The sequence below is a fragment of the Apostichopus japonicus genome, chromosome 1, assembly GCF_037975245.1.
Source record: "Apostichopus japonicus isolate 1M-3 chromosome 1, ASM3797524v1, whole genome shotgun sequence".
NCBI lineage: Eukaryota > Metazoa > Echinodermata > Holothuroidea > Aspidochirotida > Stichopodidae > Apostichopus > Apostichopus japonicus.
Genome location: NC_092561.1, coordinates 13585790 through 13612991, shown reverse-complemented (window position 1 = coordinate 13612991; position 27202 = coordinate 13585790). Strand labels below are relative to the sequence as shown.

General features: G+C 37.2%; 1 protein-coding gene and 1 long non-coding RNA gene across 3 annotated transcripts; both read right to left on the bottom strand.

Annotated features, from left to right (window-relative positions):
* Window positions 1–271: 271 nt before the first annotated feature.
* LOC139968003 (monocarboxylate transporter 12-like) lies at window positions 272–26495 on the bottom strand. 2 transcript variants are annotated; one of them, XM_071972276.1, is made up of 5 exons: window positions 25777–26495; window positions 23813–24003; window positions 2973–3116; window positions 1927–2775; window positions 272–1137 (listed from the first exon to the last, which is right to left on the bottom strand). In XM_071972276.1, the coding sequence occupies exons 1-5, from the start codon at window positions 25980–25982 to the stop codon at window positions 1001–1003; spliced, it is 1527 nt and encodes a 508-aa protein (XP_071828377.1). In that variant the 5' UTR covers window positions 25983–26495; the 3' UTR covers window positions 272–1000. The 2 variants fall into 2 exon arrangements, with proteins under 2 accessions (XP_071828377.1, XP_071828385.1); XM_071972284.1 differs by having other exon boundaries at window positions 23813–24026; window positions 25777–26492.
* LOC139967999 (uncharacterized) lies at window positions 14641–18988 on the bottom strand. The gene is made up of 2 exons (XR_011793207.1): window positions 18245–18988; window positions 14641–16866 (listed from the first exon to the last, which is right to left on the bottom strand). It is a non-coding gene; the product is annotated as an uncharacterized lncRNA (long non-coding RNA).
* Window positions 26496–27202: the final 707 nt, after the last annotated feature.

Here is a 27202-nt window from a genome sequence, read left to right as displayed (position 1 = left end):
TATATGGTGGTTGCCTATATATGGGAACAACTGTTATCCCACTTGGGATTGCCTATTTCTGTCAACATGGGCCAGGCGGACAAAACTTTAGTGGACCAATGTGGGTTTTCCATGTTGGTCCCACTGAGTTGCCTATGTGAAATCTATATGGGGTCAAGCCTGACGTACTCTGCACTGTTACTCCCAGATCTGAAGAAAATCGGTCCAGCTCTTTAGGAGGATATTTTAACACATATTGCAATAACAATTTAATCGTCATACTATATTTGACCTCAGTTACCATGATAACCACATTTGGTGATAGACCGCGAACATTATATTGTATACCTGTTGCATGTCATTTCAATATTTCTTCTTGGAGTTACAGCTAAAAAATATCACCTTAACATAATTTGACCTCTAACATTTGATTTGTTTCCTACCAAGTTTGGAAGAAAATCGGTCCAGTCGGTGACGAGGAGTTTTTGACACAAAATTGCAGATATAATAGACACACACACACAAATTCACACACGCGTAGATTGGTATCTTTTGTCATTGGTGACCTCCCGAGACTCGCTACACAAGAAATGAATTATTACAATGACAACCGATGCTATGGCCAATGAGAGATCGCAGTAGGCTCAACTGACCAACGAACTATAACATCTCGTCTTCCTGGAAGGACGTCACATGTACGTTTTCCTAAAGATCATATTACATTCGATGATGTCACATGACCATCCAATGTTATAAAGTTCCTTGCTCGCGTCTCTTAATTGAATCAACTGGTCCAGATTGATATATTATTGAAACGCAATAAAAGGAAAATGTCAGAAATCAATTTACATATAGAAAGGCAAGTATGATGAGATGACACATGCATCCTTACCTAGCCAATCTCGATCACTTCATTCTCTGGTTACCTTACGACATCTGATCGTAAGTTTAATATTATGATCCAAATCACCAACCTACCATAAATGATCGCGGTCGTACCATCCTATTGATTTACATATAATTAATTTTGTATCGTATTTTTATAGTTAAGCTTCCGTAAGACGATGATAACCAACACCAACACACAGCTAACAGCATTTATGAGAGCATTCACTTCAAACATTAGTGCGAACGATCCGAAGACGTCATAAGATTTACCTATAGAGGGTTAGAAAGAAGACAAAACAATACAGTTAAGGAGAGTTGAAATACTGTTGCCGTTGTACCGTCATTTTTAATTAAATAATTCACAATCTGACAATAGCTTGCTCCGTCGTTATGAAAAGAATGATAATGTGCCTAAAACAAGACCTTTCAAACCTCTTTATGACCTAGTAAGCCTAGAGTAAATGCTTGCAAAAAGAATCAATAAAAATAAGAAAATCAAGTGTCTTAGTAAACCAGTGGAAGCTAAGACACGGAATGTCAGCAAGAACCAGAAACTTAAAGTCACAAAAAGCCTCACTAAAACATTAAATGCCAAACCCGTTATGTTTCAATGAACTTAACACGTTTAATACACTACGGAAAGGATATTGTTTTATGTTGGTCTTTAGTCGCAATTATTAGGATTATTATCTTAATACAAACTATTTAAAACAGAGGGTTTTTATCTTCAATAACCGAATTGAAGTTAGCCTTCAGAAGAAGAAGCTTTTGGAATGGTTTCTCTTCAATCACAGCTACCGTATATTTTAACATTGGAATCAATAAGTCTTATAACTGGACCATACACACACTCCAAATAACAGACAGCAAAATGCAAGTACCCACTGAAAATCACAATTTAATAATAATTTACTAATTCCAAAATGTACCGAGGTGTGTTTCGCACATAGCTATCACATGTACGGCTCGGGAGACCTGTTTAGATTCAAAATGTATTCGATGGCAGGACATTCCTAGCTAATAGGAAGCATGAAGTTTAATTAATTAATTAATACGTACCAGAAAGAATGCCCGCAAAAATAGAAAATAAGCCACAGCCAAAATCTATTAAACCGAATGCCGGCCGGAAGGTTTCAGGTGAACTGAGTTGAAGTAGGATTCCCGATGTTGTACCAGCCAAGAAAGATAACAGGAGAGCACTCGAAAATCCGCAAAAAGTCAAAAATATAGGGTTATTCCACAGCGAGAAGGAGGCGAATATGATCGCATTGAGACAATAACATAACGCAAATAAGGTCAAAGGTGAAATTATTTTCGTCAGTTTAAACGAAGCGGCTGCAACGAATCTACCAACGATACCGCCAATACCTCCGACTGATGAAATAAATACAGCATTACTTTTGGTCATTCCAAGTTCTTGGTTATACGGTATTAAAAATAAAGTCCAAGTATCGCTTGGAAATCTTCTTGTATTAGCTGTGATGAAGAATAATGTGAAGGTAAAGTCCAAGAACAATGACAAATGTTCTTTGAGAACATTGGCAAAAAATCGTAAAGGTCGCATTCCATATTTTAAATTTGTGAAGTTATGACTGTCCTCATCGAACGCCTCGACCTCTTGACTTGGTTCTGATTTATCACCGGAATTGCTGAGGGTTTCATACTGTTTTCCTTTTCCACTGACAAGAAGTAGACCACATGGTATCGTGTTCCAAGACAATGCACCAAAAAGACAAAAGGCGCCACGAAGACCATAATTCTCTAGAAAAACCTCGACGATACCTGGTAGTAAAACAACGCCAACATATCCCCCTAATGTTGCTAAAGGCATCAAGCTGGCGAAGTGATCTGGCGCCTGCTCACGTAAACAGAGAACAGCTGGTAGGAATAAAAAACCAAATCCTAAACCTAGATGGAAGGAGGAAAGAATCAGTTATTTACTATTCCCTTAGTAGAGTGGAGTGTTAACACTTTTCTGGCCTTAATTTTGGTAATATTTTAGTAAAAAAGTAATGTTTAATGAACATTTGGCATTTGAATTGACAATTCTGATAGCAACGTACTTAAAATAATTATTACATTCTTCATCAAAATAAATGATTTACCTGCTATAACAGCAAAACCCAGGAAATGCAAGCCGTGATTTGCAAACAACCCTGAACAGATATAACCTCCTCCAACAAGACTTCCTCCAACTATTCCCAATTGTCGGTATGAGAAATGTCTAGCAAGGGAGCCGATGATAGGAGCTAAATCAAAGCAAAAGTAAATATGAAAGAAGGATATTTCTACAATCTATACAGTGAAGTATTGGTTTGTTTAAACCAAACAGTACATACATATGTGTTATAGGAGCATTGTTCAGTACGATTTGCGATCCGCATGACAGTTTCAAAATATTCTGGCGTCAATCCGGACACGTGCGCAGTGAGTAATGCAAGTACAAACAACAATCAATGCATGGAGAATCAAAAGCAGAGTCAGTCCCATAATTGAAGCCGATTGTTACCGGCCTCGATTAATGAATGATCTGTTTGGTTGTACAATGAGCCTCCAACAATTACGCACGTATTTTTTATACGCTATCGGTACTGCCACACATTCATTATTCCATGGCATACTGACGACTAAAGAAAATACACCGAGATGCACGTGATATCGATGGGTTGCTTATAGTCTCAATGTGTGATTGTCAAACTTTAACTTCGACCTTTCCAGCTTACTGCCCTATAAAGCTCAGGGAAAATAACACCGTCCTATGCAGTTTTCATATTAATAATCATTATTCTTATTGAGTTATCTGTCGTTAAACATTTTGAGATGAATAAATTTCGCCTGATTTTTTTAACGAGTATGTAGATTCTACAAACTTCAATCAAAATTTGCAAGCCTCGCCCAACAGATCTTGCGCCAATCGAATCTCTCTGTTTTTTACGACCGTTAGGCCAAGGACTTACTTGCACTTTCGTGGCTAGCCTGTGTTAGGTCCATCATACTTGAATAGTATCTTTCTTTCGGTCTTACCGATGTAGCCTGCAAAACTGTGTCATTTTCTTCCATTGTAAGGAATAAATATGTTTTTTCAAACGTTTCCTCCGTGAAATTGGGTAAAGAAGGTGAACGATACGAGTATATCAAGGTTACATTTGTGTAATGAACATGCTGATTTGGGCGGTCGCAGGGATTTGACGATACATCGTTCGCGCCATAAGGGCAACATAAATAAATTTCTTTCTTTCGATTGCTACAGCTTTTCTCCATTAAACCCACCTGGTCAGAGTTCATTAAAATAAGACACATTGCATCTGTTTCGGAAGTTTGTTTTCCGAAATTCATCATCAAACACGTTGTGTGAGTAATATTAAGGTAGGTTATATCCATACAGGGGGTAATACTACAGATGATTTGGATAAATGAATTGTAATTTATCAACTTGATTCTCCACCTATTTTTTTTTTAGGAAATTGATGAGGGTTTTGTCAGATTTTATCACAGCATGAAGACATGATTTATTCTTGTTAGATATGGCACCTATGTCAGTATTTAGTAACAGAGCAGGAAGGCGTACAACCATTAATGAACGTATAATTGTTCCAGTCTGAAGTTGCTTTGTAAATTTACCAAGTTCCTTTGGTATAGCGAGCATACAAAATGTCTCAGAAAGGGACAAAGGGTATTGTTTCTTTGTCCGCGATGAATTAGAATGCATTCAACAATAGAACTAACTACAAATGCAGCTTGTAAGGTGTAACTCCTTGTTAACAATACGTTTGCTAGTGTGTACGACACACATTTCAAAGCCTGTCTAATATTTCTTTCGGACGCTGAAAAAGAAGATTAATAGTTCTATGAAATCAGTCCTGATAAATAACACCCACTTGACGAAACACGGACGTGAGTATGATAGGAAGGCATGAAGCCAGAAGTTTGTACTGTAGCTATGCCTAATTAAGGCTAAACGTAAGGACCTAACTTGCAGAAGTAGTAGAATCGTGTAAGGCAGCTTTTTTTTTGGTTTTGCTCAGTTCATTTTCAAAATCCCCAACCCATGTAGACCTACATTTCAGATTGAATTTCGGATCCATTAAATTAAGTGGCCAGCTAGTCCAACGCACTATAATGTATATGGTGTGCCTGACAACAAGTGCAGTAACACGCATGCGCTGGTATATGAGGATGTATGAGGGTGTAAACATGTGCCGTTCCTATAGGTTAGTGCCTTCCTGTATGCATACATGTCCGTTAGGAGAGTGCCGGCTTGCAAATGTCTTGCAAACGTACGTATAGTGTTGGGTAGTGGTACAAATGTCGCTTCTGGTTTTTAACTCCTTGAACTAATATTGCCCTTTAATGACACATGCTTTTAGAAAATCATTACTCGAGATAGGAATACACTAGAGAGCTTCCCATAGCTTTATTTTGCACATAAGACAGCCTGCATCAATAAACAACCTTTTTCCGAGGGGGTCACATGGACTTTTTTTTTTTTTTTGTCTTCAAAGGTTTGTTTACATTCAAAACACCGGTCGTTTTTCAAAAAAAATCGTGAGAACAGTGAAAAATTTCAGTCAACTGACCCTATCTTATACAACCAGCTAATACATACAAGGAATCAAATCAGGAGCCTCAGAGGCATATGTAGAGAGATGGCTCTATATTTGGGGAAAATATGTCAAAAAATAACGTTTTTCGGTCTATGTTAAGGCCAAAAAACGGTCAACTTTCCGAAAATATTTCTCCCGAATGCCTCACCCTACAGAAAAGATTTTTAGCTCTCCAGAAGCGTCACACTGAAATTCAACTCTACATAGAAACAATTAAGCAATAGCGCCTCCACTTTGTGAGTAATCCCTAGCAATTCAACTCGAGCATTTCTACGGTATAGAATTTCGGTCAACCACAGTTGATATGCTTCGCGTCGTTAGGGTCAATGCAATCACTCACGTAATTGAAACGGTAACTATTTAGCACATATTATCATGGCTAAATACTTCTAAGAGGCGTTAGACCTTCTTTTTATGGGCAATTTGACCATCCAGCCGTTGGAGAAGAAGATTCTGACGATGAAATTCTGAAATTCTGATACGGTAAGCCGCATACTGTATGCACACTGTTTGCACACTGTATGTACTATGTATTGTGTATGTAGCGCAATTGGTATATATAGACTTACCGTTACGCGTGGCTACCAATGTATTACAGAATACATTTGTTTGTTTGGAGGGGGGAAAATCAGTCATATTCCTCACATTCAAATATCAAATTATATTTTACTTATGAAATAACATGTCTTGAACTCATCAAACTATCAAAAGTCCAGCAGATTTCATCAAAATAATTTCAAATGGGCAAAAAAAGTACATTGTTTGTATCATAACCTCATTTGCATATTTACACATCTAATTAGCTCAATTATGAAAAAAAAATTATAAAAATTAAAACTTCATTTCAATACCTATCTGTCAATACTTGGGTCCCTATTGACAAAATGAACAGATTTTAAGTAATTACAATGTGTAAATATTTTCCCCCCAGGGGGACAATTATATGATCACACTGGGTACGTAAGGAGACCTACCGCCCACATTCGTCCTGTTCTGTGTTTGATTGGTTATGAGAGTTACTTACAGTATGTGATAGATATACAGTATTAGTGATTTCCACAGAAGAAAATCATCGCATTGAAAAAGTGTACCTGTCAATTTCGTAACGGTTGGTAGTCACAACAAATTTACAGTAGGCCTTCTACTATTTCGATCAAGAAGATATGCTGGTAGTCGACATAGTAGTTCCAACTGTCAATAATTTACAATGAAGGGCTCGGTTAACTGTAATTCAGTCGTGAACGGCAATCGATTGAAAGTAGCTAGACATGAACACCATTTTTTTAACAGAATGTAATATAATGGAGGGAAGGGAGGAACGCATTTGTGTCTTGACGTGATAGTAATTTCAAAAAGTCAAAAGTTGAAATGCATCATGCAAGCCGAAACTAGATAATATTACTTAACGTGTGTAGAGTGTGGATGAGAGTCTATTGTGCACGATTAATACTGAGTCCTTGCCATCATTTGGAGAATTTTTTTGGCCATTTTGTTAAACGATCTGCTTTGCTTTTTGTGCCATAACTTGTTTCTTCTAAAGCTGATAAGTTTTTTTTTTCTTTCAAAATGCATTTGTAATTGATTAAAAAACTAAAACAGTACCATGGTAGAAGTGTTTTGATTTTCAAGTCAAATAGACGTTAAGAAGTTACTAACTTATTATTCCATTCAGGCCCGTTACCAGGCTGGGTATTGGGTGTCAGTGTGGGGTGGGACACATCCCTCCCGACGTACAGCCTCATATGCCCCGCCCCACCTTTGTCAAAAAACTGCAAAGACATTTGAACTTCTCAATATCAGTTTATTTGCAGCGATGCACACCGCAGGTACCGTATAATAAAGTGATGTCGGTACAACCTAGTAGAAAAATGCGTGTTATAGTATAGGCTATATGAATAATACTTTTATGTTATACACTGTTATAGTTGGTGCCGAACTGTGACACACCATGTGTTTCACCGCAAGTTGCAGATCACCAATATTGTTGGTACCGCCTCGATCCGTCACCCACCCCCAACTTAGAACTACTTGCTACTTGCTTTCGTGGTCGGGGCCATTTGGGTGTGTGTGATTACTTACAATATAAATGAGATGTAATACCGGTATATTTGAGCTAAAAACTACCAAAAACATATACTTCAATTGATAAAGTATAGAAAATATGCCTATGATAAAAAGGTATCTAAGTTATCGAAGTGCATGGGCAAAAAAAGGTTTCTATTCTAAAAAAACATCCCATTATATAAAGGGTAAGCCTATGTAGTTTATGTATAAATAGTGTTAAGTATATGTGCATGCCCGCCACCATTCCAATTGAATGCGTACTGTTCCCAGTAGTATATGGTTTTGAATGCGCATGTCTAATGACATGGAAAACATTATGACTTGTGGGGTCTCTGTGGTCTATATGATGTTGAACGTGGTACAATATAGACCTCTTGGATAACTTACAATGGCAATATATATATATATATATATATATATATAATTAGAGAAAACCAGAGAAATAAGATATGACTCATAATTGACAAATAAGGAGTAAGTTTTAGAAAATATATTGGAATTTTCGGTCCCCCTGGGACCTTCGTCAGCAATACTTGGCAGTCGAATGAGAAGTACAAAATGTGACACAATGAAAGTATGACGCTAGATAAGTGTAAGTTGCAATGATGGAATTAAAACCAAATAAACCATGACTATACAGGAAGCGGATTAAGGAGCAGAGAACGGATTACATATGCTTGTAGAACTGGTAGTTGTTAAGGGGTCCCAAGTCTTTGTTGAGGCCGGTGATGTGAGACTTAATACGAAAGATCCAATCGATTTCTTTACGTTTACGTTCAGTAGTTGATTTGAAGTTCGAGGCAATTAAAATACATTTTAGGTTTTTTAGAGAATGACCATGAAGATTGAAATGTTCGGACACTGGGAATCCTGCAAAATTATCACGAATAGATTTTTTGTGATTATTAAAACGTAAGCGGAATCGGGAGCCTGTTTCACCTACATAATTGCCCTCTTTGCAAAGTACACAATAGAAAATGTAAATAACATTAATAGAATCACAAGAGAGGGAAGGGGGTCTAAGACTAAAGTCAACATTGGGAATCTTGACCACGGTGCCTGGGGTAATATGGGGGCATATTTGGCATCTAGGTTTACCGCAAGGAAAATTGCCTGCGGAGGTGGAAACTGAGCGGGGGAGTCTGGAGGAAGTGAGAAGAAATTTAAGATTGGGGGGTTGACGAAATGCTAGCATGGGGGGTACCTTAAACGATTCTCCTACAGACTGATCGTCTTGAAATACAGCAAATTCCCGTTTGATGGAGCGAATGAAAGATTTGATGAGGGGGTTGTAACTGGTAACGAACGGAATGCGTGTGTTGGGACTTTTAGACTTGTATTTTAATAAGTCCTCACGGCTCAACTTGTCGGCCCTGGAAATACCCTGTCTAATTAAGTGAAGGGGGTATCCGACGTTCAAGAAATAACCAGTTAATATGGATACCTGGTGTTTAAAATCACATGGGTTGGAGCAAATGCGTTTAAGTCTAAGGCATTGGCTGTAAACAATAGAACTCTTGAGATTATGTGGGTGAAAACTATTAAAGTGTAAATACATATGAATATCAGTGGGCTTATAATAGACCGAAGTGGTTAAGGAATTGCCATCCAACTTGACCAGAACATCTAGGAATGAAATTTGATGTTTGGAAACTTCGACAGAAAATTTAATGCTGTCATGAAAAGAATTAACATGATCAAAGAAAGACTTAAGAGATTCTTCACCATGTGGCCAGACAAAAAATATATCGTCAATATATCTATAATAATGTGATGGCTTAAGAGGAGAAGTGGATAGCATTTCCTGTTCTAATTCGTGCATAAATATGTTGGCGTAACAAGGTGCCATCTTAGTGCCCATAGCGGTACCATTGATTTGTAGATAATATTTCCCGTTAAAAGAGAAATAATTATTACTTAATATGAAACGTAAAATGGGACCAAGATCATCACCTAAAGTGGGGTTGGTGGCATGCTCAGGCGTTACCAATTAATTCCTTACTCGTTACTATGGATGTATCCTCTTTGTACACTAATATCCCTCATGATGAGGGAATTATCGCTTGTCAAAATTTTCTTCGTGAGCATGCCACCAACCCCACTTTAGGTGATGATCTTGGTCCCATTTTACGTTTCATATTAAGTAATAATTATTTCTCTTTTAACGGGAAATATTATCTACAAATCAATGGTACCGCTATGGGCACTAAGATGGCACCTTGTTACGCCAACATATTTATGCACGAATTAGAACAGGAAATGCTATCCACTTCTCCTCTTAAGCCATCACATTATTATAGATATATTGACGATATATTTTTTGTCTGGCCACATGGTGAAGAATCTCTTAAGTCTTTCTTTGATCATGTTAATTCTTTTCATGACAGCATTAAATTTTCTGTCGAAGTTTCCAAACATCAAATTTCATTCCTAGATGTTCTGGTCAAGTTGGATGGCAATTCCTTAACCACTTCGGTCTATTATAAGCCCACTGATATTCATATGTATTTACACTTTAATAGTTTTCACCCACATAATCTCAAGAGTTCTATTGTTTACAGCCAATGCCTTAGACTTAAACGCATTTGCTCCAACCCATGTGATTTTAAACACCAGGTATCCATATTAACTGGTTATTTCTTGAACGTCGGATACCCCCTTCACTTAATTAGACAGGGTATTTCCAGGGCCGACAAGTTGAGCCGTGAGGACTTATTAAAATACAAGTCTAAAAGTCCCAACACACGCATTCCGTTCGTTACCAGTTACAACCCCCTCATCAAATCTTTCATTCGCTCCATCAAACAGGAATTTGCTGTATTTCAAGACGATCAGTCTGTAGGAGAATCGTTTAAGGTACCCCCCATGCTAGCATTTCGTCAACCCCCCAATCTTAAATTTCTTCTCACTTCCTCCAGACTCCCCCGCTCAGTTTCCACCTCCGCAGGCAATTTTCCTTGCGGTAAACCTAGATGCCAAATATGCCCCCATATTACCCCAGGCACCGTGGTCAAGATTCCCAATGTTGACTTTAGTCTTAGACCCCCTTCCCTCTCTTGTGATTCTATTAATGTTATTTACATTTTCTATTGTGTACTTTGCAAAGAGGGCAATTATGTAGGTGAAACAGGCTCCCGATTCCGCTTACGTTTTAATAATCACAAAAAATCTATTCGTGATAATTTTGCAGGATTCCCAGTGTCCGAACATTTCAATCTTCATGGTCATTCTCTAAAAAACCTAAAATGTATTTTAATTGCCTCGAACTTCAAATCAACTACTGAACGTAAACGTAAAGAAATCGATTGGATCTTTCGTATTAAGTCTCACATCACCGGCCTCAACAAAGACTTGGGACCCCTTAACAACTACCAGTTCTACAAGCATATGTAATCCGTTCTCTGCTCCTTAATCCGCTTCCTGTATAGTCATGGTTTATTTGGTTTTAATTCCATCATTGCAACTTACACTTATCTAGCGTCATACTTTCATTGTGTCACATTTTGTACTTCTCATTCGACTGCCAAGTATTGCTGACGAAGGTCCCAGGGGGACCGAAAATTCCAATATATTTTCTAAAACTTACTCCTTATTTGTCAATTATGAGTCATATCTTATTTCTCTGGTTTTCTCTAATAATATTTTCTTTTGGAGTAAACGTGGATTTTCGTTATATTATATATATATATATATATATATATATATATATATACTGCAGGCATGGTACGATTCGGTCTGGTTAGTAACCATTGAGACAAAACTTTATTGCTGCCAATTGAATACAAATGAACAAACTGATGCACTCGGAAGTTCAAAGGGTACTTTAAGTGTCCTATGCGCGTGAGCCATCCAGCTTGTATGGCTAGTGGTTTTAAAGCGAAACCGTTTCGTCCAATTAATTCCGGGAGAAATTCAAGATATAAAAGGTTCTTAAGGGAATCTATTCAAGATAATTCTCGTAACCTATACTTGGTAAGCGGCAATCATCCGACCGTCTTGGTTATAACACTGCTCCTCTTACCTGTTAAAAAGTAAAGACAGATCCTATGAAAAATATCCAATTAAAACTGTTTATGATTCTTGATCATAGTTATGAAATGTAAGTTTGACGTTCGTTGACCCCACACGATCTCGTCGCCATGTTCCATCTTATCACCACAAGTTTAATTTAGAACAATTATAGTGAGGATCATGTGAAATCGTTACTTTGGAATTAGGATATATGCCCTCCTGCCCCCACCCTCCCGGTCCTCTCCATGTCCAGCACAAATGCTGCTTTCTAGGCAGCTTCCATCGGGATGCTTTAGTGGTATTTTATTAGCTACTTATGATGTGCCATTGAAAACCGCCTTTAAAGCACAGTTTGTTTATAATATAAAGTTAACTGAACGTTTTATCATGGTGCTCAGTATTCAGAGAGATAGATAGAGTAGATAGCAATGGAAACAATTGATAGGCAACTGTTAGCTTATTATGCAATGCTGTGGTTATCTCGCCATATATTTTAATTGAATAGATACCGTCATGTATTAAATTGTAAATTTACAGGTAGGTGGTTCAGCAGCTTGTAGAGTTCGGTGCGGGACGTGTCAATGGAATATACTGGTAAACAGCATATCCTAACAGCACATCCTAACACAACCCTGGCAGCAGAAAGATATATTGTGATGCTTCCATGGGAGATCTACTATAGTAATTACACGAGCGAGTGCTTACCACCAATTATGGAAAATATGGTAATTTGTCTTTGTTGTTCATTGCCAAGCGACATATTGGAATGTTTTATAATACAATATGCCTTCCTCCCCACCTTTCTTCCCCTATGATTGTCTTAAAATGTAACATCATATAGATGCACTACCTTAACTTGGACTGGATATGCTTTTGAAGTGAATAATGTATCTACCTGTAAGTAACGTTTCAGTAAGATTTTCTTTTAGATTATTGTACGTGTATTTTTACAACATGTCATGTGGTTTACAAATCCTGATGGGCCAGGTTTTGGCAAATTGTCTTCGTTTATTAGCAGCAACTTAACAGTTGCACTGGATTGACAATTTTAGTTTAACATGTCCTCTACAGACCTGGAATACATTGGGATATGTCATGAAGGTCAGTTTGAGAGGAAGCAGCTGAACTTTATACAACTGCTTTTCATCACTTTCAGGGCCACGGACGAAAAATCCTGTCCCCTGACCGTTCTCACGACGATTGATGTTGCAGGTAGGACAAGCCAGATCAGAGATACTAATTAAATCATGAAGAATCCTTAATGCACACACACTGGAAGCGTTGTTGCAGACTTAGACCTGGTTACCAAATAAACAGCATGGCCCATATTTGTATATCACATTGTGCATACTGAAATCTCTGAAATACATCTTTGCGGACCTAAAATGATAATTGCATATAACTCTGGTGGTCTTGACGACTACAAAAAGTATCATTTCGAATTAAAAAATATATTTCTTAACATGGCATCACCTATTAGAGTCTATATGAGTCCGCCCAACTGTTTACCTTAAGGAAAAGTGCCAAAAGGCATGAGAATATTTGTTGATACAGTATGTAATCAATCAGGGATATCCCCTGTGAAGTCGCGACAGGGCTTTCTCCTGCGAAGTCGTGGCAGAGCTCATTTGCATGTGATAGGTGAAGCGACAGTGAAAGTGCAGCGACGTCACCGTCAAGTCGAAGTAACTGGCCACAGCAGGCAAGACTTTTTGAAAAGGAACTGCAGCCACAAATTTTTATGAAAATAGAAACAAGGTTTTTTTTATTGTTCACATTTCACTCATCAGGATTCGGTTGACAAAGTACTGCAAGTACTAAAAGTTATCACTACTACAATTAGTTATGATTTCCGCATACTATTGTTGTACATGTAGGCTACTTTATCACATGCAATACACAGGTTTCTTAGACAGGGCATCACATACAGTATATCTAAAAGTCATCTTTTTAAATATAAAACTTTAATGGTTCTTGGATAATAATTCTGGGTTTCTTGAAGAAAACCAAATTCAAGCTGACAATTTCAATGTGATTTTTTGTTTCTTGCTTTCGGCAAAGGAAATAACAGTATGTATTCATCCCGTCTTCGGATCTTTTTTCTACCTTATGTTTATTACCCTCTGCCCTCTCTTACGATAATGGATAACACTTTCCGAAGAATATTTACTATATCGCATACAGTTGTATGCTATAGGACCAACCCTTGTTAATGTGTACACTGCATCATTTATATACAGTATATACCTTTTGAATCTGTATTTAGAATGTGGTCACGAAATGTAGCACATTTAAGTACACAGCTGTGGGCCTATCGCATGCAATATATACACTCTGATTTCTTAATCAGGTGACAAATATAGTATAGATCTCAAACAGTGTATCTCTCTCTTAAAATGAGAGACTGAAATTTCAGTCTAATCGACTGAAATTTCAGTCTAATGATGGATGGGATAAGGGATCAGACTACTTAGACTGAATTCCAGTCTGAAATGTAAAGACTGAAGGTCAGTCTTAATTAGACTAAATACTCTTCAGTCTAATAGACTGAAAATCAAACCACTTTAGACTGAACAGTCAGCAGTTTAGACTGATTTATTGCAGCACCAGTCTTAATAAGATTGAATACTTTCAGTCTATAAGACTGATATCAGACTGAACAGTCGGTCCTTTAGACTGAATTATTACACATCACAGCTATACTGTCAATTTTATAAATTGCAAATTCTGGATTGAACAAGCTTTTCTATAGATCCTCCGTGTTGGCTAAGTGCTGGAATTCTTCAATAAAGATGCAGTTAAGGTCATCAAGACAACATTCAATGATCTGTTAATGCAGGGGAATTTACTGAAAGGTGCTACTTCATGGAGTGACTTCACCTTCACATCCAATCATGTTAGGCTATAAAGATCAGAAAATCATTGTGACAGTCACACACAAAGTACATTAAAAATGGTATTCCATCAAGAAATATAATTGTCAATATCCACCGAACAGTAATTTTATTCCCACTAACCCACTTATATATGCTTATATAATTTTTAATATATTAAAAAAAAAACAGAAATCAAAACTACAATATTCTGAGGGATGTTCAACAAAACATGTTATCTTTGCAACAAACGTTCAAATTATAAAGATACTTTACATAACAGTGACATATTTTCAGTTCAATATTAATCTGTCAAATTTCTGCTTGAATTGGGCCTGGATCTAAAATGTTCTTTAATTTTTTTGGAAAGGATTAGGTGAGCTGAGAACAGATCAGTGGTGTCGCCAATGGGTGGCCTGGGCAACCCCTCCCCTGAGAAGGAATTCACAAATAGACATATCACCAACCAAGATTCAAATGTCTGGCAACACCACTGTAACAGAAAGCACTTTAAATTCTTTGTATGTCACCACCAGGTGGTAATACCCTGGAATGCATTGACAACACAGCTGTAAATTGAGTGGTTATATACCCAGCTGATCCCATCTCCCGATCTCACTGAACTTTAAATTTTCCACTGTAAAGGATATAGTAACTATACGATCCTGCCTTTACAAAAGGGATATGATGGAAACACGACGATAGTACAATGGATCTGGTACATTGCCTTTTTTCCAGTTGTGAATCATTAATGTATAGTAGCAACAATTTTCTTAGAATGATTTCAAAATGGGGGAAACATATGACAAATTTTCAGCAGGTTATTTATAAAATATTAGGAATGGTCAAACTATATATCAGTGCGGTGAACATTTAATACTTTGTGTTTCAATGATATAGATTGGCGATTGAATGTCATTGCTGAAAGTCATTATCCAGCACACACAAAACAAAATGTTACAAGCAAGCAGTTGACAGAATGGCACAAACTTCATAATGGCTATTAGATAAACATGAATTATTATATACTGCATTCACGATTTCATGATATGGCATTCATATAAAGCAAATTTGTATGCAAAAACAGTACATGTGACTATTATACCACCCTCAATTATTTCTTAACTTTCTGATAGTAATCATATATAGTGATTTTGATTGGGATTTCAATCAAATTTTAAAGTTTTATAAATTATCTCACGTGAATCCTTTAATGTCGGCCTCTAGCTGAAAAAGAAATGTCACTCGAGAGTCGACTAAAAAATTGAAAACAGTTTTGACTCATTACATCACTAAAATTTAAAAAAAATGGGGGGGGGGGATAATGAGGAAAGGATATTCTCAAATGGAATTTTCTACAGTTACTGACTTTATAATAATCAGGTTACTTGCTTTTCATGGAACAAATTATGGAATATTGTGCACAATAAATAATATTAGCTTAATTAATTGCTTAATTAAATAAACCTTCAACATAGTGAGTGCAGTGAAATGTAGGAACATTAAAGTAAACATTAAAATAACATGCTCGAAAAATCATACAACAAAGTTTTTTTGGCAACTAGGTGTTTGTTTAATTACATTCATAATTAGATCAGTATCATTAAAAAACATTTTTAAAAACCAAAAATCAATTAAATATTTATTTCTGGAGCCCTCCCTATTCATATAAAACTGTTTGTAAACTCCGGGTAATCAATTTAACGTTTTAGGGTATGTGTTAGTTACTCCTTAAAGGCATTGAAGATTTGTCCCAAACAGCATGCAGCCATCTGAAAAAGTTAACTTTCTGTTGCTTGCAAGTGATGTTTGTTCGTGTCGCTAAAAAAGACAGACAGTAATGAAACGTGATACCTTGATATCTTTAGCTGGACCTGAGATGTTCATCGCTGTATCGTTTATACACTGTAATGTGGGTATTGACCGTAGCTGTATGTACTGACTGTACACTAGTGTCTAATTACCGACGGTAGCAAGCTGTGTTTGTATTTTCTGGGATCGATGGCAGTGTCTAACACTTCTGTTACACCTCATTCGAAACTAGGTCAGATTACCGGCATTAGACGTTCTTTTTGCGCGAGTCTTCACACCCTTTTAAAGCTACTCCATGCTGACACACGTGGTTCCGGACTACAGAGCAATAAAAAAGTAACATTCACTCCTTGAAGTAACTCCATGCTGGCTGCCCTTATAGATGTGGCATGGATACGGACGAGAGACTTCACTTCTGTTGGTTGCAAAATTCCATACACAAAACTAGTGTTGTAGAGGGGGAGCATAGTCTATGTTAAATGTATGTTCTACGCCTCTGTCCCAGCTGGAATGGCCAGTTTATCTGCCACAATGAAGAATTGTTTGGGGTTCAATTCTGGTCCGAGAGATAGGATGAAAGGCTGTCAATATTGTCCTTGTCTGCCCTGTGCTGCACTCTCAATATCTGTGCCCTCCTGTTTGGTGAAGATAAAAATAAATGTGATAAAGGACAAGCAATATGGTATAAATCAAAACATTCTTAAAAAAAGATATGTTGAGAGGTAGAGAGACTAGACTAGAATAATATTTAGGAGAGAATGGAGAAACAAGAACATGACTGGCATTGTACAAAGGAGATATATCAATTCACGATAGGCAGCAATATGTCATCCATGGCGGGTGAGGTGTGTTATGTGAAGGTGGATTCAAATTCAACCTAACATTTATGGGTTATCATGTTGATTTTGGCAGGTACATGGTTACCAAGCAAGGTTTGTTATTAGTTGTTTTCAGAAATTTCTCTTTTTAAGGATAAATTGTTCATGACATCTCCTGATTCCATTACATCAGCATAGAAAACCAGTGAACAAGGAATATGATTTACATTTTAGCCTACTGATTTCACTAATATGTCTATCTGCTTGTAAAAGAAACTGATTTCATAACATTAGTGAATGGTAATATTACTGTAAAATCTTATAATAAAGACTGATGGCCCACTATATGTTTAATAAAATAACAAAAGCATACCAATTCTTTTCCAGTTTCCACATGATTTAAATACAATGGTGATGGTTTAACAGAATCGTGTTAGCTTCATGCTGTAATGGCTGTAGAAGTCACTACATTTTTTCAAATAATTAAGGGTGCTTACAATCTATGCATAATAGTACTGTGTTTTGCAATTTCTTGAGCATTATTATGTTCAAGTATTTGTTATGAGGTTAACCTAGCCTAGATTCATTTGGGACGATCGAGTACATATTGCAGTCCTGACAAGCGTGCTTATTCGCCCGACGATTGGGTTCATATGCAGGACAGGCGGGCTAATTTGCCCAACGATCTGGTACCGTGATAGCTTCATGCTGTAATGGCTGTAGCAGTCACTACATTTTTCAAATAATTAAGGGTGCTTACAATCTATGCATAATAGTACTGTGTTTTGCAATTTCTTGAGCATTATTATGTCTAAGTATTTGTTATGAGGTTAACCTAGCCTAGATTCATTTTGGGACGATCGAGTACATACTGCAGGACAAGCGTGCTTATTCGCCCGACGATCGGGTACATATGCAGGACAGGCGGGCTGATTTGCCCGACGATCGGGTACATACGCAGGACAGGCGGGCTGATTTGCCCGACGATCGGGTACATATGCAGGACCGGCGTGCTTATTCGCCCGACGATCGTGTTAATAGGCCCCACCAATTATAACAACAGCCTAGGCCCTATTTGCTATAGTACAGCCTAGCTAGGCCTACCTCGCGCACAAGCCTAGAATAACTAACGTTACGAACTGCCAAGCTTTTATTCTGTATTAATTGGAAAACAACAAAAAACATACATACATACCCTCGAACACTGTTATCACTTCTTCGTGGAAACCTTTATTTGTAAGAAAAGTTCTTAAAGACTCAGCCATTGCTAATTTATAACCTTTACTCTAGCTTAGACATACGGTCGTCTGTCTCGTTCATGCCTAGCTGTGTGTACGGCGTGCGTACGTACAGTACAGCGAGTACCTGGCTAAGCGAAGAATATAGTAGTATATATGTACACAAGTTGTAGCGCTCGTTGTCACACTTATTTTTGTGCGGCGTATTTGCAAGTTTTCGGATGACGTAGGCGCATTTCTGTTCTCTGATTGGATACATTTTTCAGTGGAATACAGAGACTGAAAATGGTAAGATGACATGCCACATGTGATTAGCTGATTGGTTAATAAAGTCAGTCCAAAACAGCGACTGAACGGTGTAACTGATAATACAGTCTAAGTAGAGTGTTTCTCAGTCTAAACTCAGTGTATAACACTGAAAAAAATTTCAGTCTCAAAGAAGACTGAATTCTTCAGTCTAACATTTTAAGAGAGTATCATTGTATTATTCATTGTACTGTAAAATCAGACCTTGTAAGAAAACTTTATGCTGGTTTGTTATTGTGATGTAGTACCATAATATCAGCCTAACAATAAATGGCTCATAAAAATTCAAATATTGTTATGCTTTTTAAATATAGATCCAAACATGTCTAAACCGTACAAACGATTGTTTCATCTTTTTAAAATTTGAAATTTCTAGAAGAAAAGGAGGAATAGCAGTTTGGGTGAAGATGAGGATTGAACACTATACATGCAGAAGTACACATCAAATATATTTCATAATTGGTATATTTGTTATTATTCATGGGTAGTAGATGATCATTACTGTTTCTGGTGAAGGTGTTACTTTAATACATTTGGAAAATAAATGGTGATAGTATGCAAATACATATTACCCCAGAATCATCACAATGATTATTCAGGAGTGGTTTCACCAGATAGAAATCATTGAAATAAAACTTGTGATATAGATATTAATAGGCTAAAAGCTAATGTAGGTAAATTTTAAACTGACAGATGGAATGGATGGAATATATATCACCCAACTTAATTATTATTTCATGCATCACTGTTGCAACAAGTGTTGGAAGATGGTTACAGTATATACATCACTTAATGCAAAAGTGAATGTCACCATTATTTTCATATTTGTAATTATTTAAACAAATTCTTAGGTACTTAAAATTTACACGGAGAACACCTCAAATTGTACTTGACTGCAGTCTTAACAATAGCCTAGTTTGATAAAGTTACAACACATTTTAAAGTCAACTTTGAAAGTGTTGTTTTCATATTTTGTATCATAATGGTTTAATGCAAGTGTGAAGAAGGAAACTACTTCATAGTCCCGAATGTCCCAAGACCTGAACCCCCCCCCCCTCCCACTAAATCAATAAATGAACAGTTTGAAAAATCATTGACAATTTCTTAATATATAAGGGTTTCAGCATTAGTATTATAAGCATTGTTTGGTCCCTCACACATTGATAGTATTTTAACAGAAGTAAAAAGGTGCAGTCCATCAGTTCTAGAGCCCCCACCCCCACACACACATGTGAAGGACTTACATATACAGTAATTGTCATCCACATACACGCATGTACTTACTGACACAGAAATTCAGCTCATGTATATGAATAAAGTCACAAGTATTGGATGGGGGTATAGGCAAACACACAGTACTTCTTGTCTCATGTACGGCGTTGGTTGATGGAGGGTGTTATACTTCTGGGGTGGGCAGAGTTTCCGACCTAGAATGTTAGATATTCGATTGAAAGGCCCATTTAATGATCCAAAATGTCCAAGGGGCCTTAGACAGTAGTCCTACTTTTACAGTTAATGGACTAGTCGCCTTTTTCGGCTGGGCCCGCCAGCAGAATATAGAAAATGCACATCTGGATATCTAGATGGATTCCAGTTTGGTTTGCTGACTGCATAGTTCATATCAATACTATGCTTAGGCAGATGGGTATATACTTGTCACTGTACCCCATCTCTTTCCATGTGTCCTGGGCCCTGTGAGGCCGCACCGGCCTTGTGCCACTTATAATGATGAGTATTGCCCAAATACCAACACAACCAGCCTATCAGATATTTTCGAAAACTGTTTGTAACACAACGGAAATGTAATAAAATGAATTTAAATAACGGAATGTTGACCAAACTGGGGCACGAATCCAGAATTGTGTAAAATATTGAACAATTTTGAAACATCTATGAAGTATTTGTGTCTGCGAATGAAGTTATTATAACAAAAGGTACGATTTTTAATAGCAAACAAACATGTTGTATACTAGTTATTAATAATATATTTAGAACTGTTTTAATTTACCTATATTCTCTCGTTTTTGTTTTTTATAGGGGGGGGGGTTGATTGGTCAATAAATGTAGTATCACCACTCCTACAGAGTGGATATTGCCGTTATTCCATAGTTGCACACACAAATCAGAGTCGGATTAAGCATGTAACCTGGCACGTGCAGGGCCCTACAATTGGACATTTTGATCAAACTGATCATTATTCAGAGTTACTATGGACGTTGGGCACACTGATTAAAAACTACTGCCGGAAAAAAAACCCACCCAAATCTGCGGTACACAATAGAGTCGGCCGTAAACAATATAGGCGTGCCTACTACCTCTATTTTGCCCGTTCTCGAACCATTCTTTTATTAGAGACACTCTTTTCAGTGTAGGCATTCCTCCTACCACCTCCCCCCTCCCAAGCCATGCTCCCTTCAACACACAATAAACGGTTTCCACGGGCCAGTAGGTCTGGAGCACCATTGATTGGTCAATAAATGTAGTGTCACCACTGCTACAGAGAGGATATTGCCGCTATTCCATAGTTGCACCCTCAAATCAGAGTCGGATTAAGCATGTTACCTGGCACGTGCAGGGCCCTACATTTGGATGTTTTGATCAAACTGATCATTATTCTAATGTTATTATCAACATGTGGGCACACTGATTAAAAACTTGTCCCTGGAAATACACCCATCCAAAACTGCGGTACACAATAGAGTCGGGGCAGTAAACAATATAGGCGCGTCAGTGTAGGCACCCCGTCCTAGCCCCCCCCCCCCCCTTCCCAAGCCACGCTCCCTTCAACACACTGTAAACGGCTGCCACGGGCCAGTAGCTTTGGGGCACCACTCTATAAACGGAAGAACCATTATCAAACAGTGACATCTGTATAATAAAGTCACAAAATGGAAGCGCAGGCGCCACGCGGTCCATCACGTAATTTTCGTATTCGATTCCATAACTAGTGTGTTAACTGATCAGGTAGATCACGAATAAGAAGGTGTTAAAATATCTTAACATTATTCAGATTTGCCACAGCAGGTATACTGGGAAACGGTTATCGGTGCTCTCATAGGGTCACAAAAGTGTCCCACTATTGTGAATATTTTTATTTAACTCTGAGAATAATTTTTTTTTCAAATTCAACTCAAGGGACCTCCCTAAATTTTTTTGGCAGGTCCTAAGCGACCAGAAGCTACAACATCCGACCCTCAGCGGTACGATGGGAAAATATATAGGCTATTTATACATTAAGTCCTCATTGACAAGTCCGTACTCTCTTTCTTCGATTTTAGTACCTGCACGTTGCTAGATTTTGTGCAACTAAACCCAACCCGGTAGTACCCTGTCGCGCGTATACTGGTATTACATAATCACATATATAACTCAAGCGAAAATCATAGCTTCGACAACACACAAGATAAAGCTATAGATGTCATCATCTGCATACTTGCATAGTTACATTGTAATATCTTAGCAATGTCGTATCATTCACAAAACAAAAGATAAACTTAGAGTTGAATACCTGCACGTTGCTAGATTTTGTGCAACTAAACCCAACCCGGTAGTACCCTGTCGCGCGTATACTGGTATTACATAATCACATATATAACTCAAGCGAAAATCATAGCTTCGACAACACACAAGATAAAGCTATAGATAGCCATCACCTGCATACTTGCATAGTTACATTGTAATATCGTTTGGCTACGTAACAACTGAGCAATGTCGTATCATTACAAAACAAAATATAAAGTTAGACGCCAACATCTGCAACTTGCATATTTACATTGAGAGATATTTTATAACAACTGAAAAACTAAGTATATTTTTCAAACATACATTGCATATTTGAAAGAGTAAATTTATGGGACATCACTTTTGGGATTCATGGGAACTTGGGCGAATGTAGGGACCAAACTTAGGTACTCATTGTTTCTTTAGTAGGGGCTGTGACCAAGGGGATATATATTTCTTCTTATAACTATGTAACAAACAACAACCCTCAGAGTTCAAATGTCATGAAAGTTGACTTGAAGGTTGTTTAAGGTATGAGAGGGTTACGAGTTGTTTCTCATGATCATGCAGTTCTTTGAAAAACATAACATCGCTCCATTAAAATATGAAAAAGTGACCTACTTTCAACACCCATAAATTCTTGTGGGTGAGAATAGACAAACAGTTCATATACGATGTTTATAGATAACACACCAGGAAATATCATCTACCTGTGTTTCCATTGTTTGTTTGTTTGTTTCATCATTAAGGTCACTTTGGACATGCATCCAAAGAGCCATCACTATTTATTGATATTTAAAGTCATGATTGAGGATACGCTATAATATCGTCACTAAAATTTGCAAATTTGCGAAAACATGACGTAGTAACACATTATATGAACATATTTGCCTAAATTTGAAAAAAAAAAGAGTAGATGGGCGAACTGATAAAGGATATTTCTCTAAAAGGACATATGCTATTATACTACCAAAGCATTTTATAGAAACTTCCAATGCTACCCTAAGTGTTATTTTATGCTATGTAGTCCTAAGTGTTTTGAAAAGAGTAAAATTCACTTTGGGAGATGTATATGTGTCAGTAATTAGTTAATTAAATTCTTTGCTATAGGTATTTGGGAAAGGTATCATTGTAAATAACACCCATACTGATGTCCTCACAATGGTCCAGTGTGACGAAATTACATCAAATTGCCAATGACGCCCTAAGTGTTTTTTCATGCTATGGGGCCCTGAGTGTTGTGAAAAAAAGTTAGCTTACTTAAACCGATATTATATGTGTCAGTAATTAATAAGTTAATAAAATTCCTTGATATATGTATGTTGCAAAAGGAATATTATAAATAGCACCCATACTGGATTCCTAATAATGGTTCAGTGTGACGAAATTACATCAAATTGCCAATGTCACCCTAAGAGTTGTTTTTACCCTGTGTATCCCAATGGTCTATGCTAGTCTACACAGTTATCACCAAGGCGTTGTTGCCCCATAATACGTTACACTTTGATATGGATCTAGTGACATCATACACGACTGTTAACCTAAAAATATGGTATAACATAATACTCTTCTTTAGTTCACACATTTTTTGCAAAGGACTGAATGAAAGTAGGCTTCATGTGGGAATATTTGCAGATAAAGACTTACTACGTACTGATTGAGTTAATTAGTTAAAATGAAGTTGACATAGTAAATATATTAATGAGTCGTGTACTTACCTATCATATGTGATACTGCATTGGGAACAACAAATATCAGTCCTGTCATGGTCCCGCTTAATCCGTCCATTGTTTTCATACCATCAAAGAAGATCCCGCATACCTTCATACTGCCAGTGGACATCACATTGATGAAGAACAAAGCACAGAAAGCTGCAGTCCAGCTTGGTAGCTTTGGTAGTGTCATTATGCTGAGGAATTAATGCAGTGTTTTCTGATGCAGAATATTATAAAAAAAATTATGGCAATCACTATGATTTTATTTAATGCATATAGCTAGCTGCAGACTGATCATCTCTATCTTGATATCACAGACATGTGATAAAGAAGAAGTTAAACCACTTTAAGACCGATTTTCGTCTCGCCTGACGCATTCTATCAGGCGAGGTAAATAATGAAACTTCATGTAAGCAGATGTAGCCGAATTATATGGACACGCGTGGGAATGGTTTTGTTCGCCCCCTGGCTCATTCTATCTGGCGAAGGTTATTTTAGAGACTGCATGCATACATATGTAGCATGGACACGCATGCGAGAGGCTTGTTTGCCCTTACTCATTTTATCAGGCGAAGATAATTTATGAGACCGCATGTATACAACTGTAGCCAAAATATGGATACGCGTGAGACAGGTTGTGTTTGCCTTACTCATTCTATATCAGACGAAGGTAATTTATAAGACTGCAATGTATACAGCCTTAGCCAAAATATATGGATACGCGTGAGACAGGTTGTGTTCGCCCCTTATTCATTCTATCAGGCGAAGGTAATTTATAAGACTGCATGTATACAGCTTTAGCCAAAATATATGGATACGCGTGAGACAGGTTGTGTTCGCCCCTGACTCATTCTATCAGGCGAAGGTAATTTTAGAGACTGCATGTATACAGCTGTAGCCGAATTATATGGACACGTGTACTACATATATTTTTTTCCTCTGGCTCATTCTACCTGGTCTCAGGACTGCCGTAGAGGTCTCACATCTTGATTGAAATCTTTGAGAATTGTCCACATTGATTAACTTACTTTCGTTCATACTTAGTTAAGATTCCTAAATCCTATTGGTCCATTCAGGTCAGCTGACCGTGGTTAATCTTGTGAGTAACGCACGGTAAAATTACGGGGCATCACTTTAATAAATCTTTGGTTATATGTAACCAAAAATGTTTTGTTTTATGATTTTTCACCCAACACAAATGGTAGTGTATGAATGAACGGGGTTAATCAACGGTCTAGCGTGCGTTATTCACATGATTAATGCACTCCGGGTGTTAATGCTATCGCTGGATGCACTCGGGCTCCGCCCTCGTGCATCGTTTGCATTATCCCCCGATCGTGCATTAATCCTGTGAGTAACGCACACTAGACCGTTGATTAACCCCTTAATCATTCATTCAGTATGGGGCATTTGTGCTCTTTCACAAAAATGTCCTAATCTAGTTTAAAAAAAAACGCATCTTATACAGGTTGACTGCTGCGACAAATTTCTTCTAAACAGTTTGATAAAAAAATATATATATATTTTGGATAATCTTAAACAAATTCAAGTCTAGTAATATTTATAAAGAAACTTAGTACAATATAAATCATAAAATATAAATTTATGCAACGTTTGCAACTTACAGGACAAGAGAAATTCAAAGTTATCTTAGCTAAAGATTTTCTTTTTTACGAATATTAAGCTACCAGATTGAGAGAGGTTACAATAGTTACATTCACATTTCACTTCTTTCGTTTGTTACTTTCAAATTGGCCCTAATTTTTGCTTCATTCATTTCACATAAATATCATGTTTCTACTTTTCTACTTATACTGGTATAAATAATAATTCTACATGGTATGAATTTACAGTAATAGAACGCCCTGCATCTGTAAGCAAACGACAAATCTGATCTATTCGTGATCAAGGCAAAATGTTGTGAATATCTTAATGCTGTTTATACCAAACGAGCACATGGAACTTACGTTCCTTGAAGTTCGATGTTGGACCATAGAGACGCCGAGAACAAGACCGAATACGAGATGGGGACAATAAGCTGGAAATATAAACAGGTAATGATCCACAGTATTGATGAATCCGAACGCCAATTGTTTAGAGCTCTTGATCTTGGAAGAGTGAAAACCGCATTAAAAATTGCGTGTCCTCGATAATACATCATGGTTGTTATCATACAGTTGGATCTTTCTACGTTCACTCACGTATACCAGTAATTGTTTTCATTGCAAAATTTATGGCGCCCAATAACAGGCGGAGCCAAATGACTTTTACATAGACGTATATCATGTAAATTAACGCATAAGTTCTGTAGATGAAACGTAATTTTTTGCATATGGAAGCGTAAATCATGTCATTAGAGACGTATGTCATGAAAATAAACGCATACAGCCTGTAGATAAAACGTACATTCTGCATATGAGAGCGTGCATCATATCACTGGAGACGTATATCATGTGAATAAACGCATACATCCTGCAGATGAAAACGTATCATCATCTGCCTATGAGAGCGTTCATCATGTCATTGGAGACGTTTATCATATGCATAAACGCATACATCCTGTATATGAAAACGTATACTGCATATGAAAACTTATAAACTTCAACGTCACCAGTTGTATATTGCAGAAATGGTCGTGGTTCTGCAGGAGGTCAAATACACGTTTGTAGATATAACATAGTTTTTTAAGCTGGATCAACGTTTGGTTATAACCCTACATGTTGTGTCTATGTTGATTTAATATGAAAGCGAACTATGGATAAATAAATTCCTTTGGTTTAATTTTTCCAAAAATGTGCGTCATGTTAAGGTTTCAATATCACATGAGGGAAAATAATACGTTTTAAATGATTTTGCATTCATCTAAGTTTTCTTTTTGCAACTTAATTAAATTATACTTAGTATGCACATTTTGAAAGTTAATTACATAGACATATTTTACAATTATAATGGTTGATGAAACCACAGTGATTCTACTTTTTTTTGATTGCATATAAATTGGCTTCGTATAACTGTCAATGGGGGGCGTATTACCCAAGTGTTATATTGTACAAAGTGCACCCCCGCTGCTTTGAATCTGACAATTTACACATAATTACCACTTTTAATTGGCCGTAAATTCATTTCTTATTTACGGATTGGCCCATTACCCCCATGGTCTGATATACAACCACCTTTTCCACAAGTTCTGATTTACCAGACGAAATAAAGTAAAACATTACTCTATCAAATCGAGTTAATAAGCTGCAAGGGATGGCATAAACCGTTCCCGGGTACCACAGAACAGGTGCCGCGAAACGGTTTATGACCATCACCTTGTCAAGAAGTGGCAACCCCCTTTTGGAAAAGGTGTAAAGTCTGCGCTCAAACAACTCCGAATTCTCCTTCCATGTG

Excerpts from the sequence above, each read along its gene's own strand:
- LOC139968003 (XM_071972276.1), bottom strand. The coding sequence starts at position 25,982 with ATGATAACAACCATGATGTATTATCGAGGACACGCAATTTTTAATGCG. Across the intron at positions 24,004-25,776 it reads AACATCGAACTTCAAGGAAC|CATAATGACACTACCAAAGC; the intron begins GTAAGTTCCATG and ends TTAATTCCTCAG. Across the intron at positions 3,117-23,812 it reads TGCAGTATCACATATGATAG|CTCCTATCATCGGCTCCCTT; the intron begins GTAAGTACACGA and ends GCTTTGATTTAG.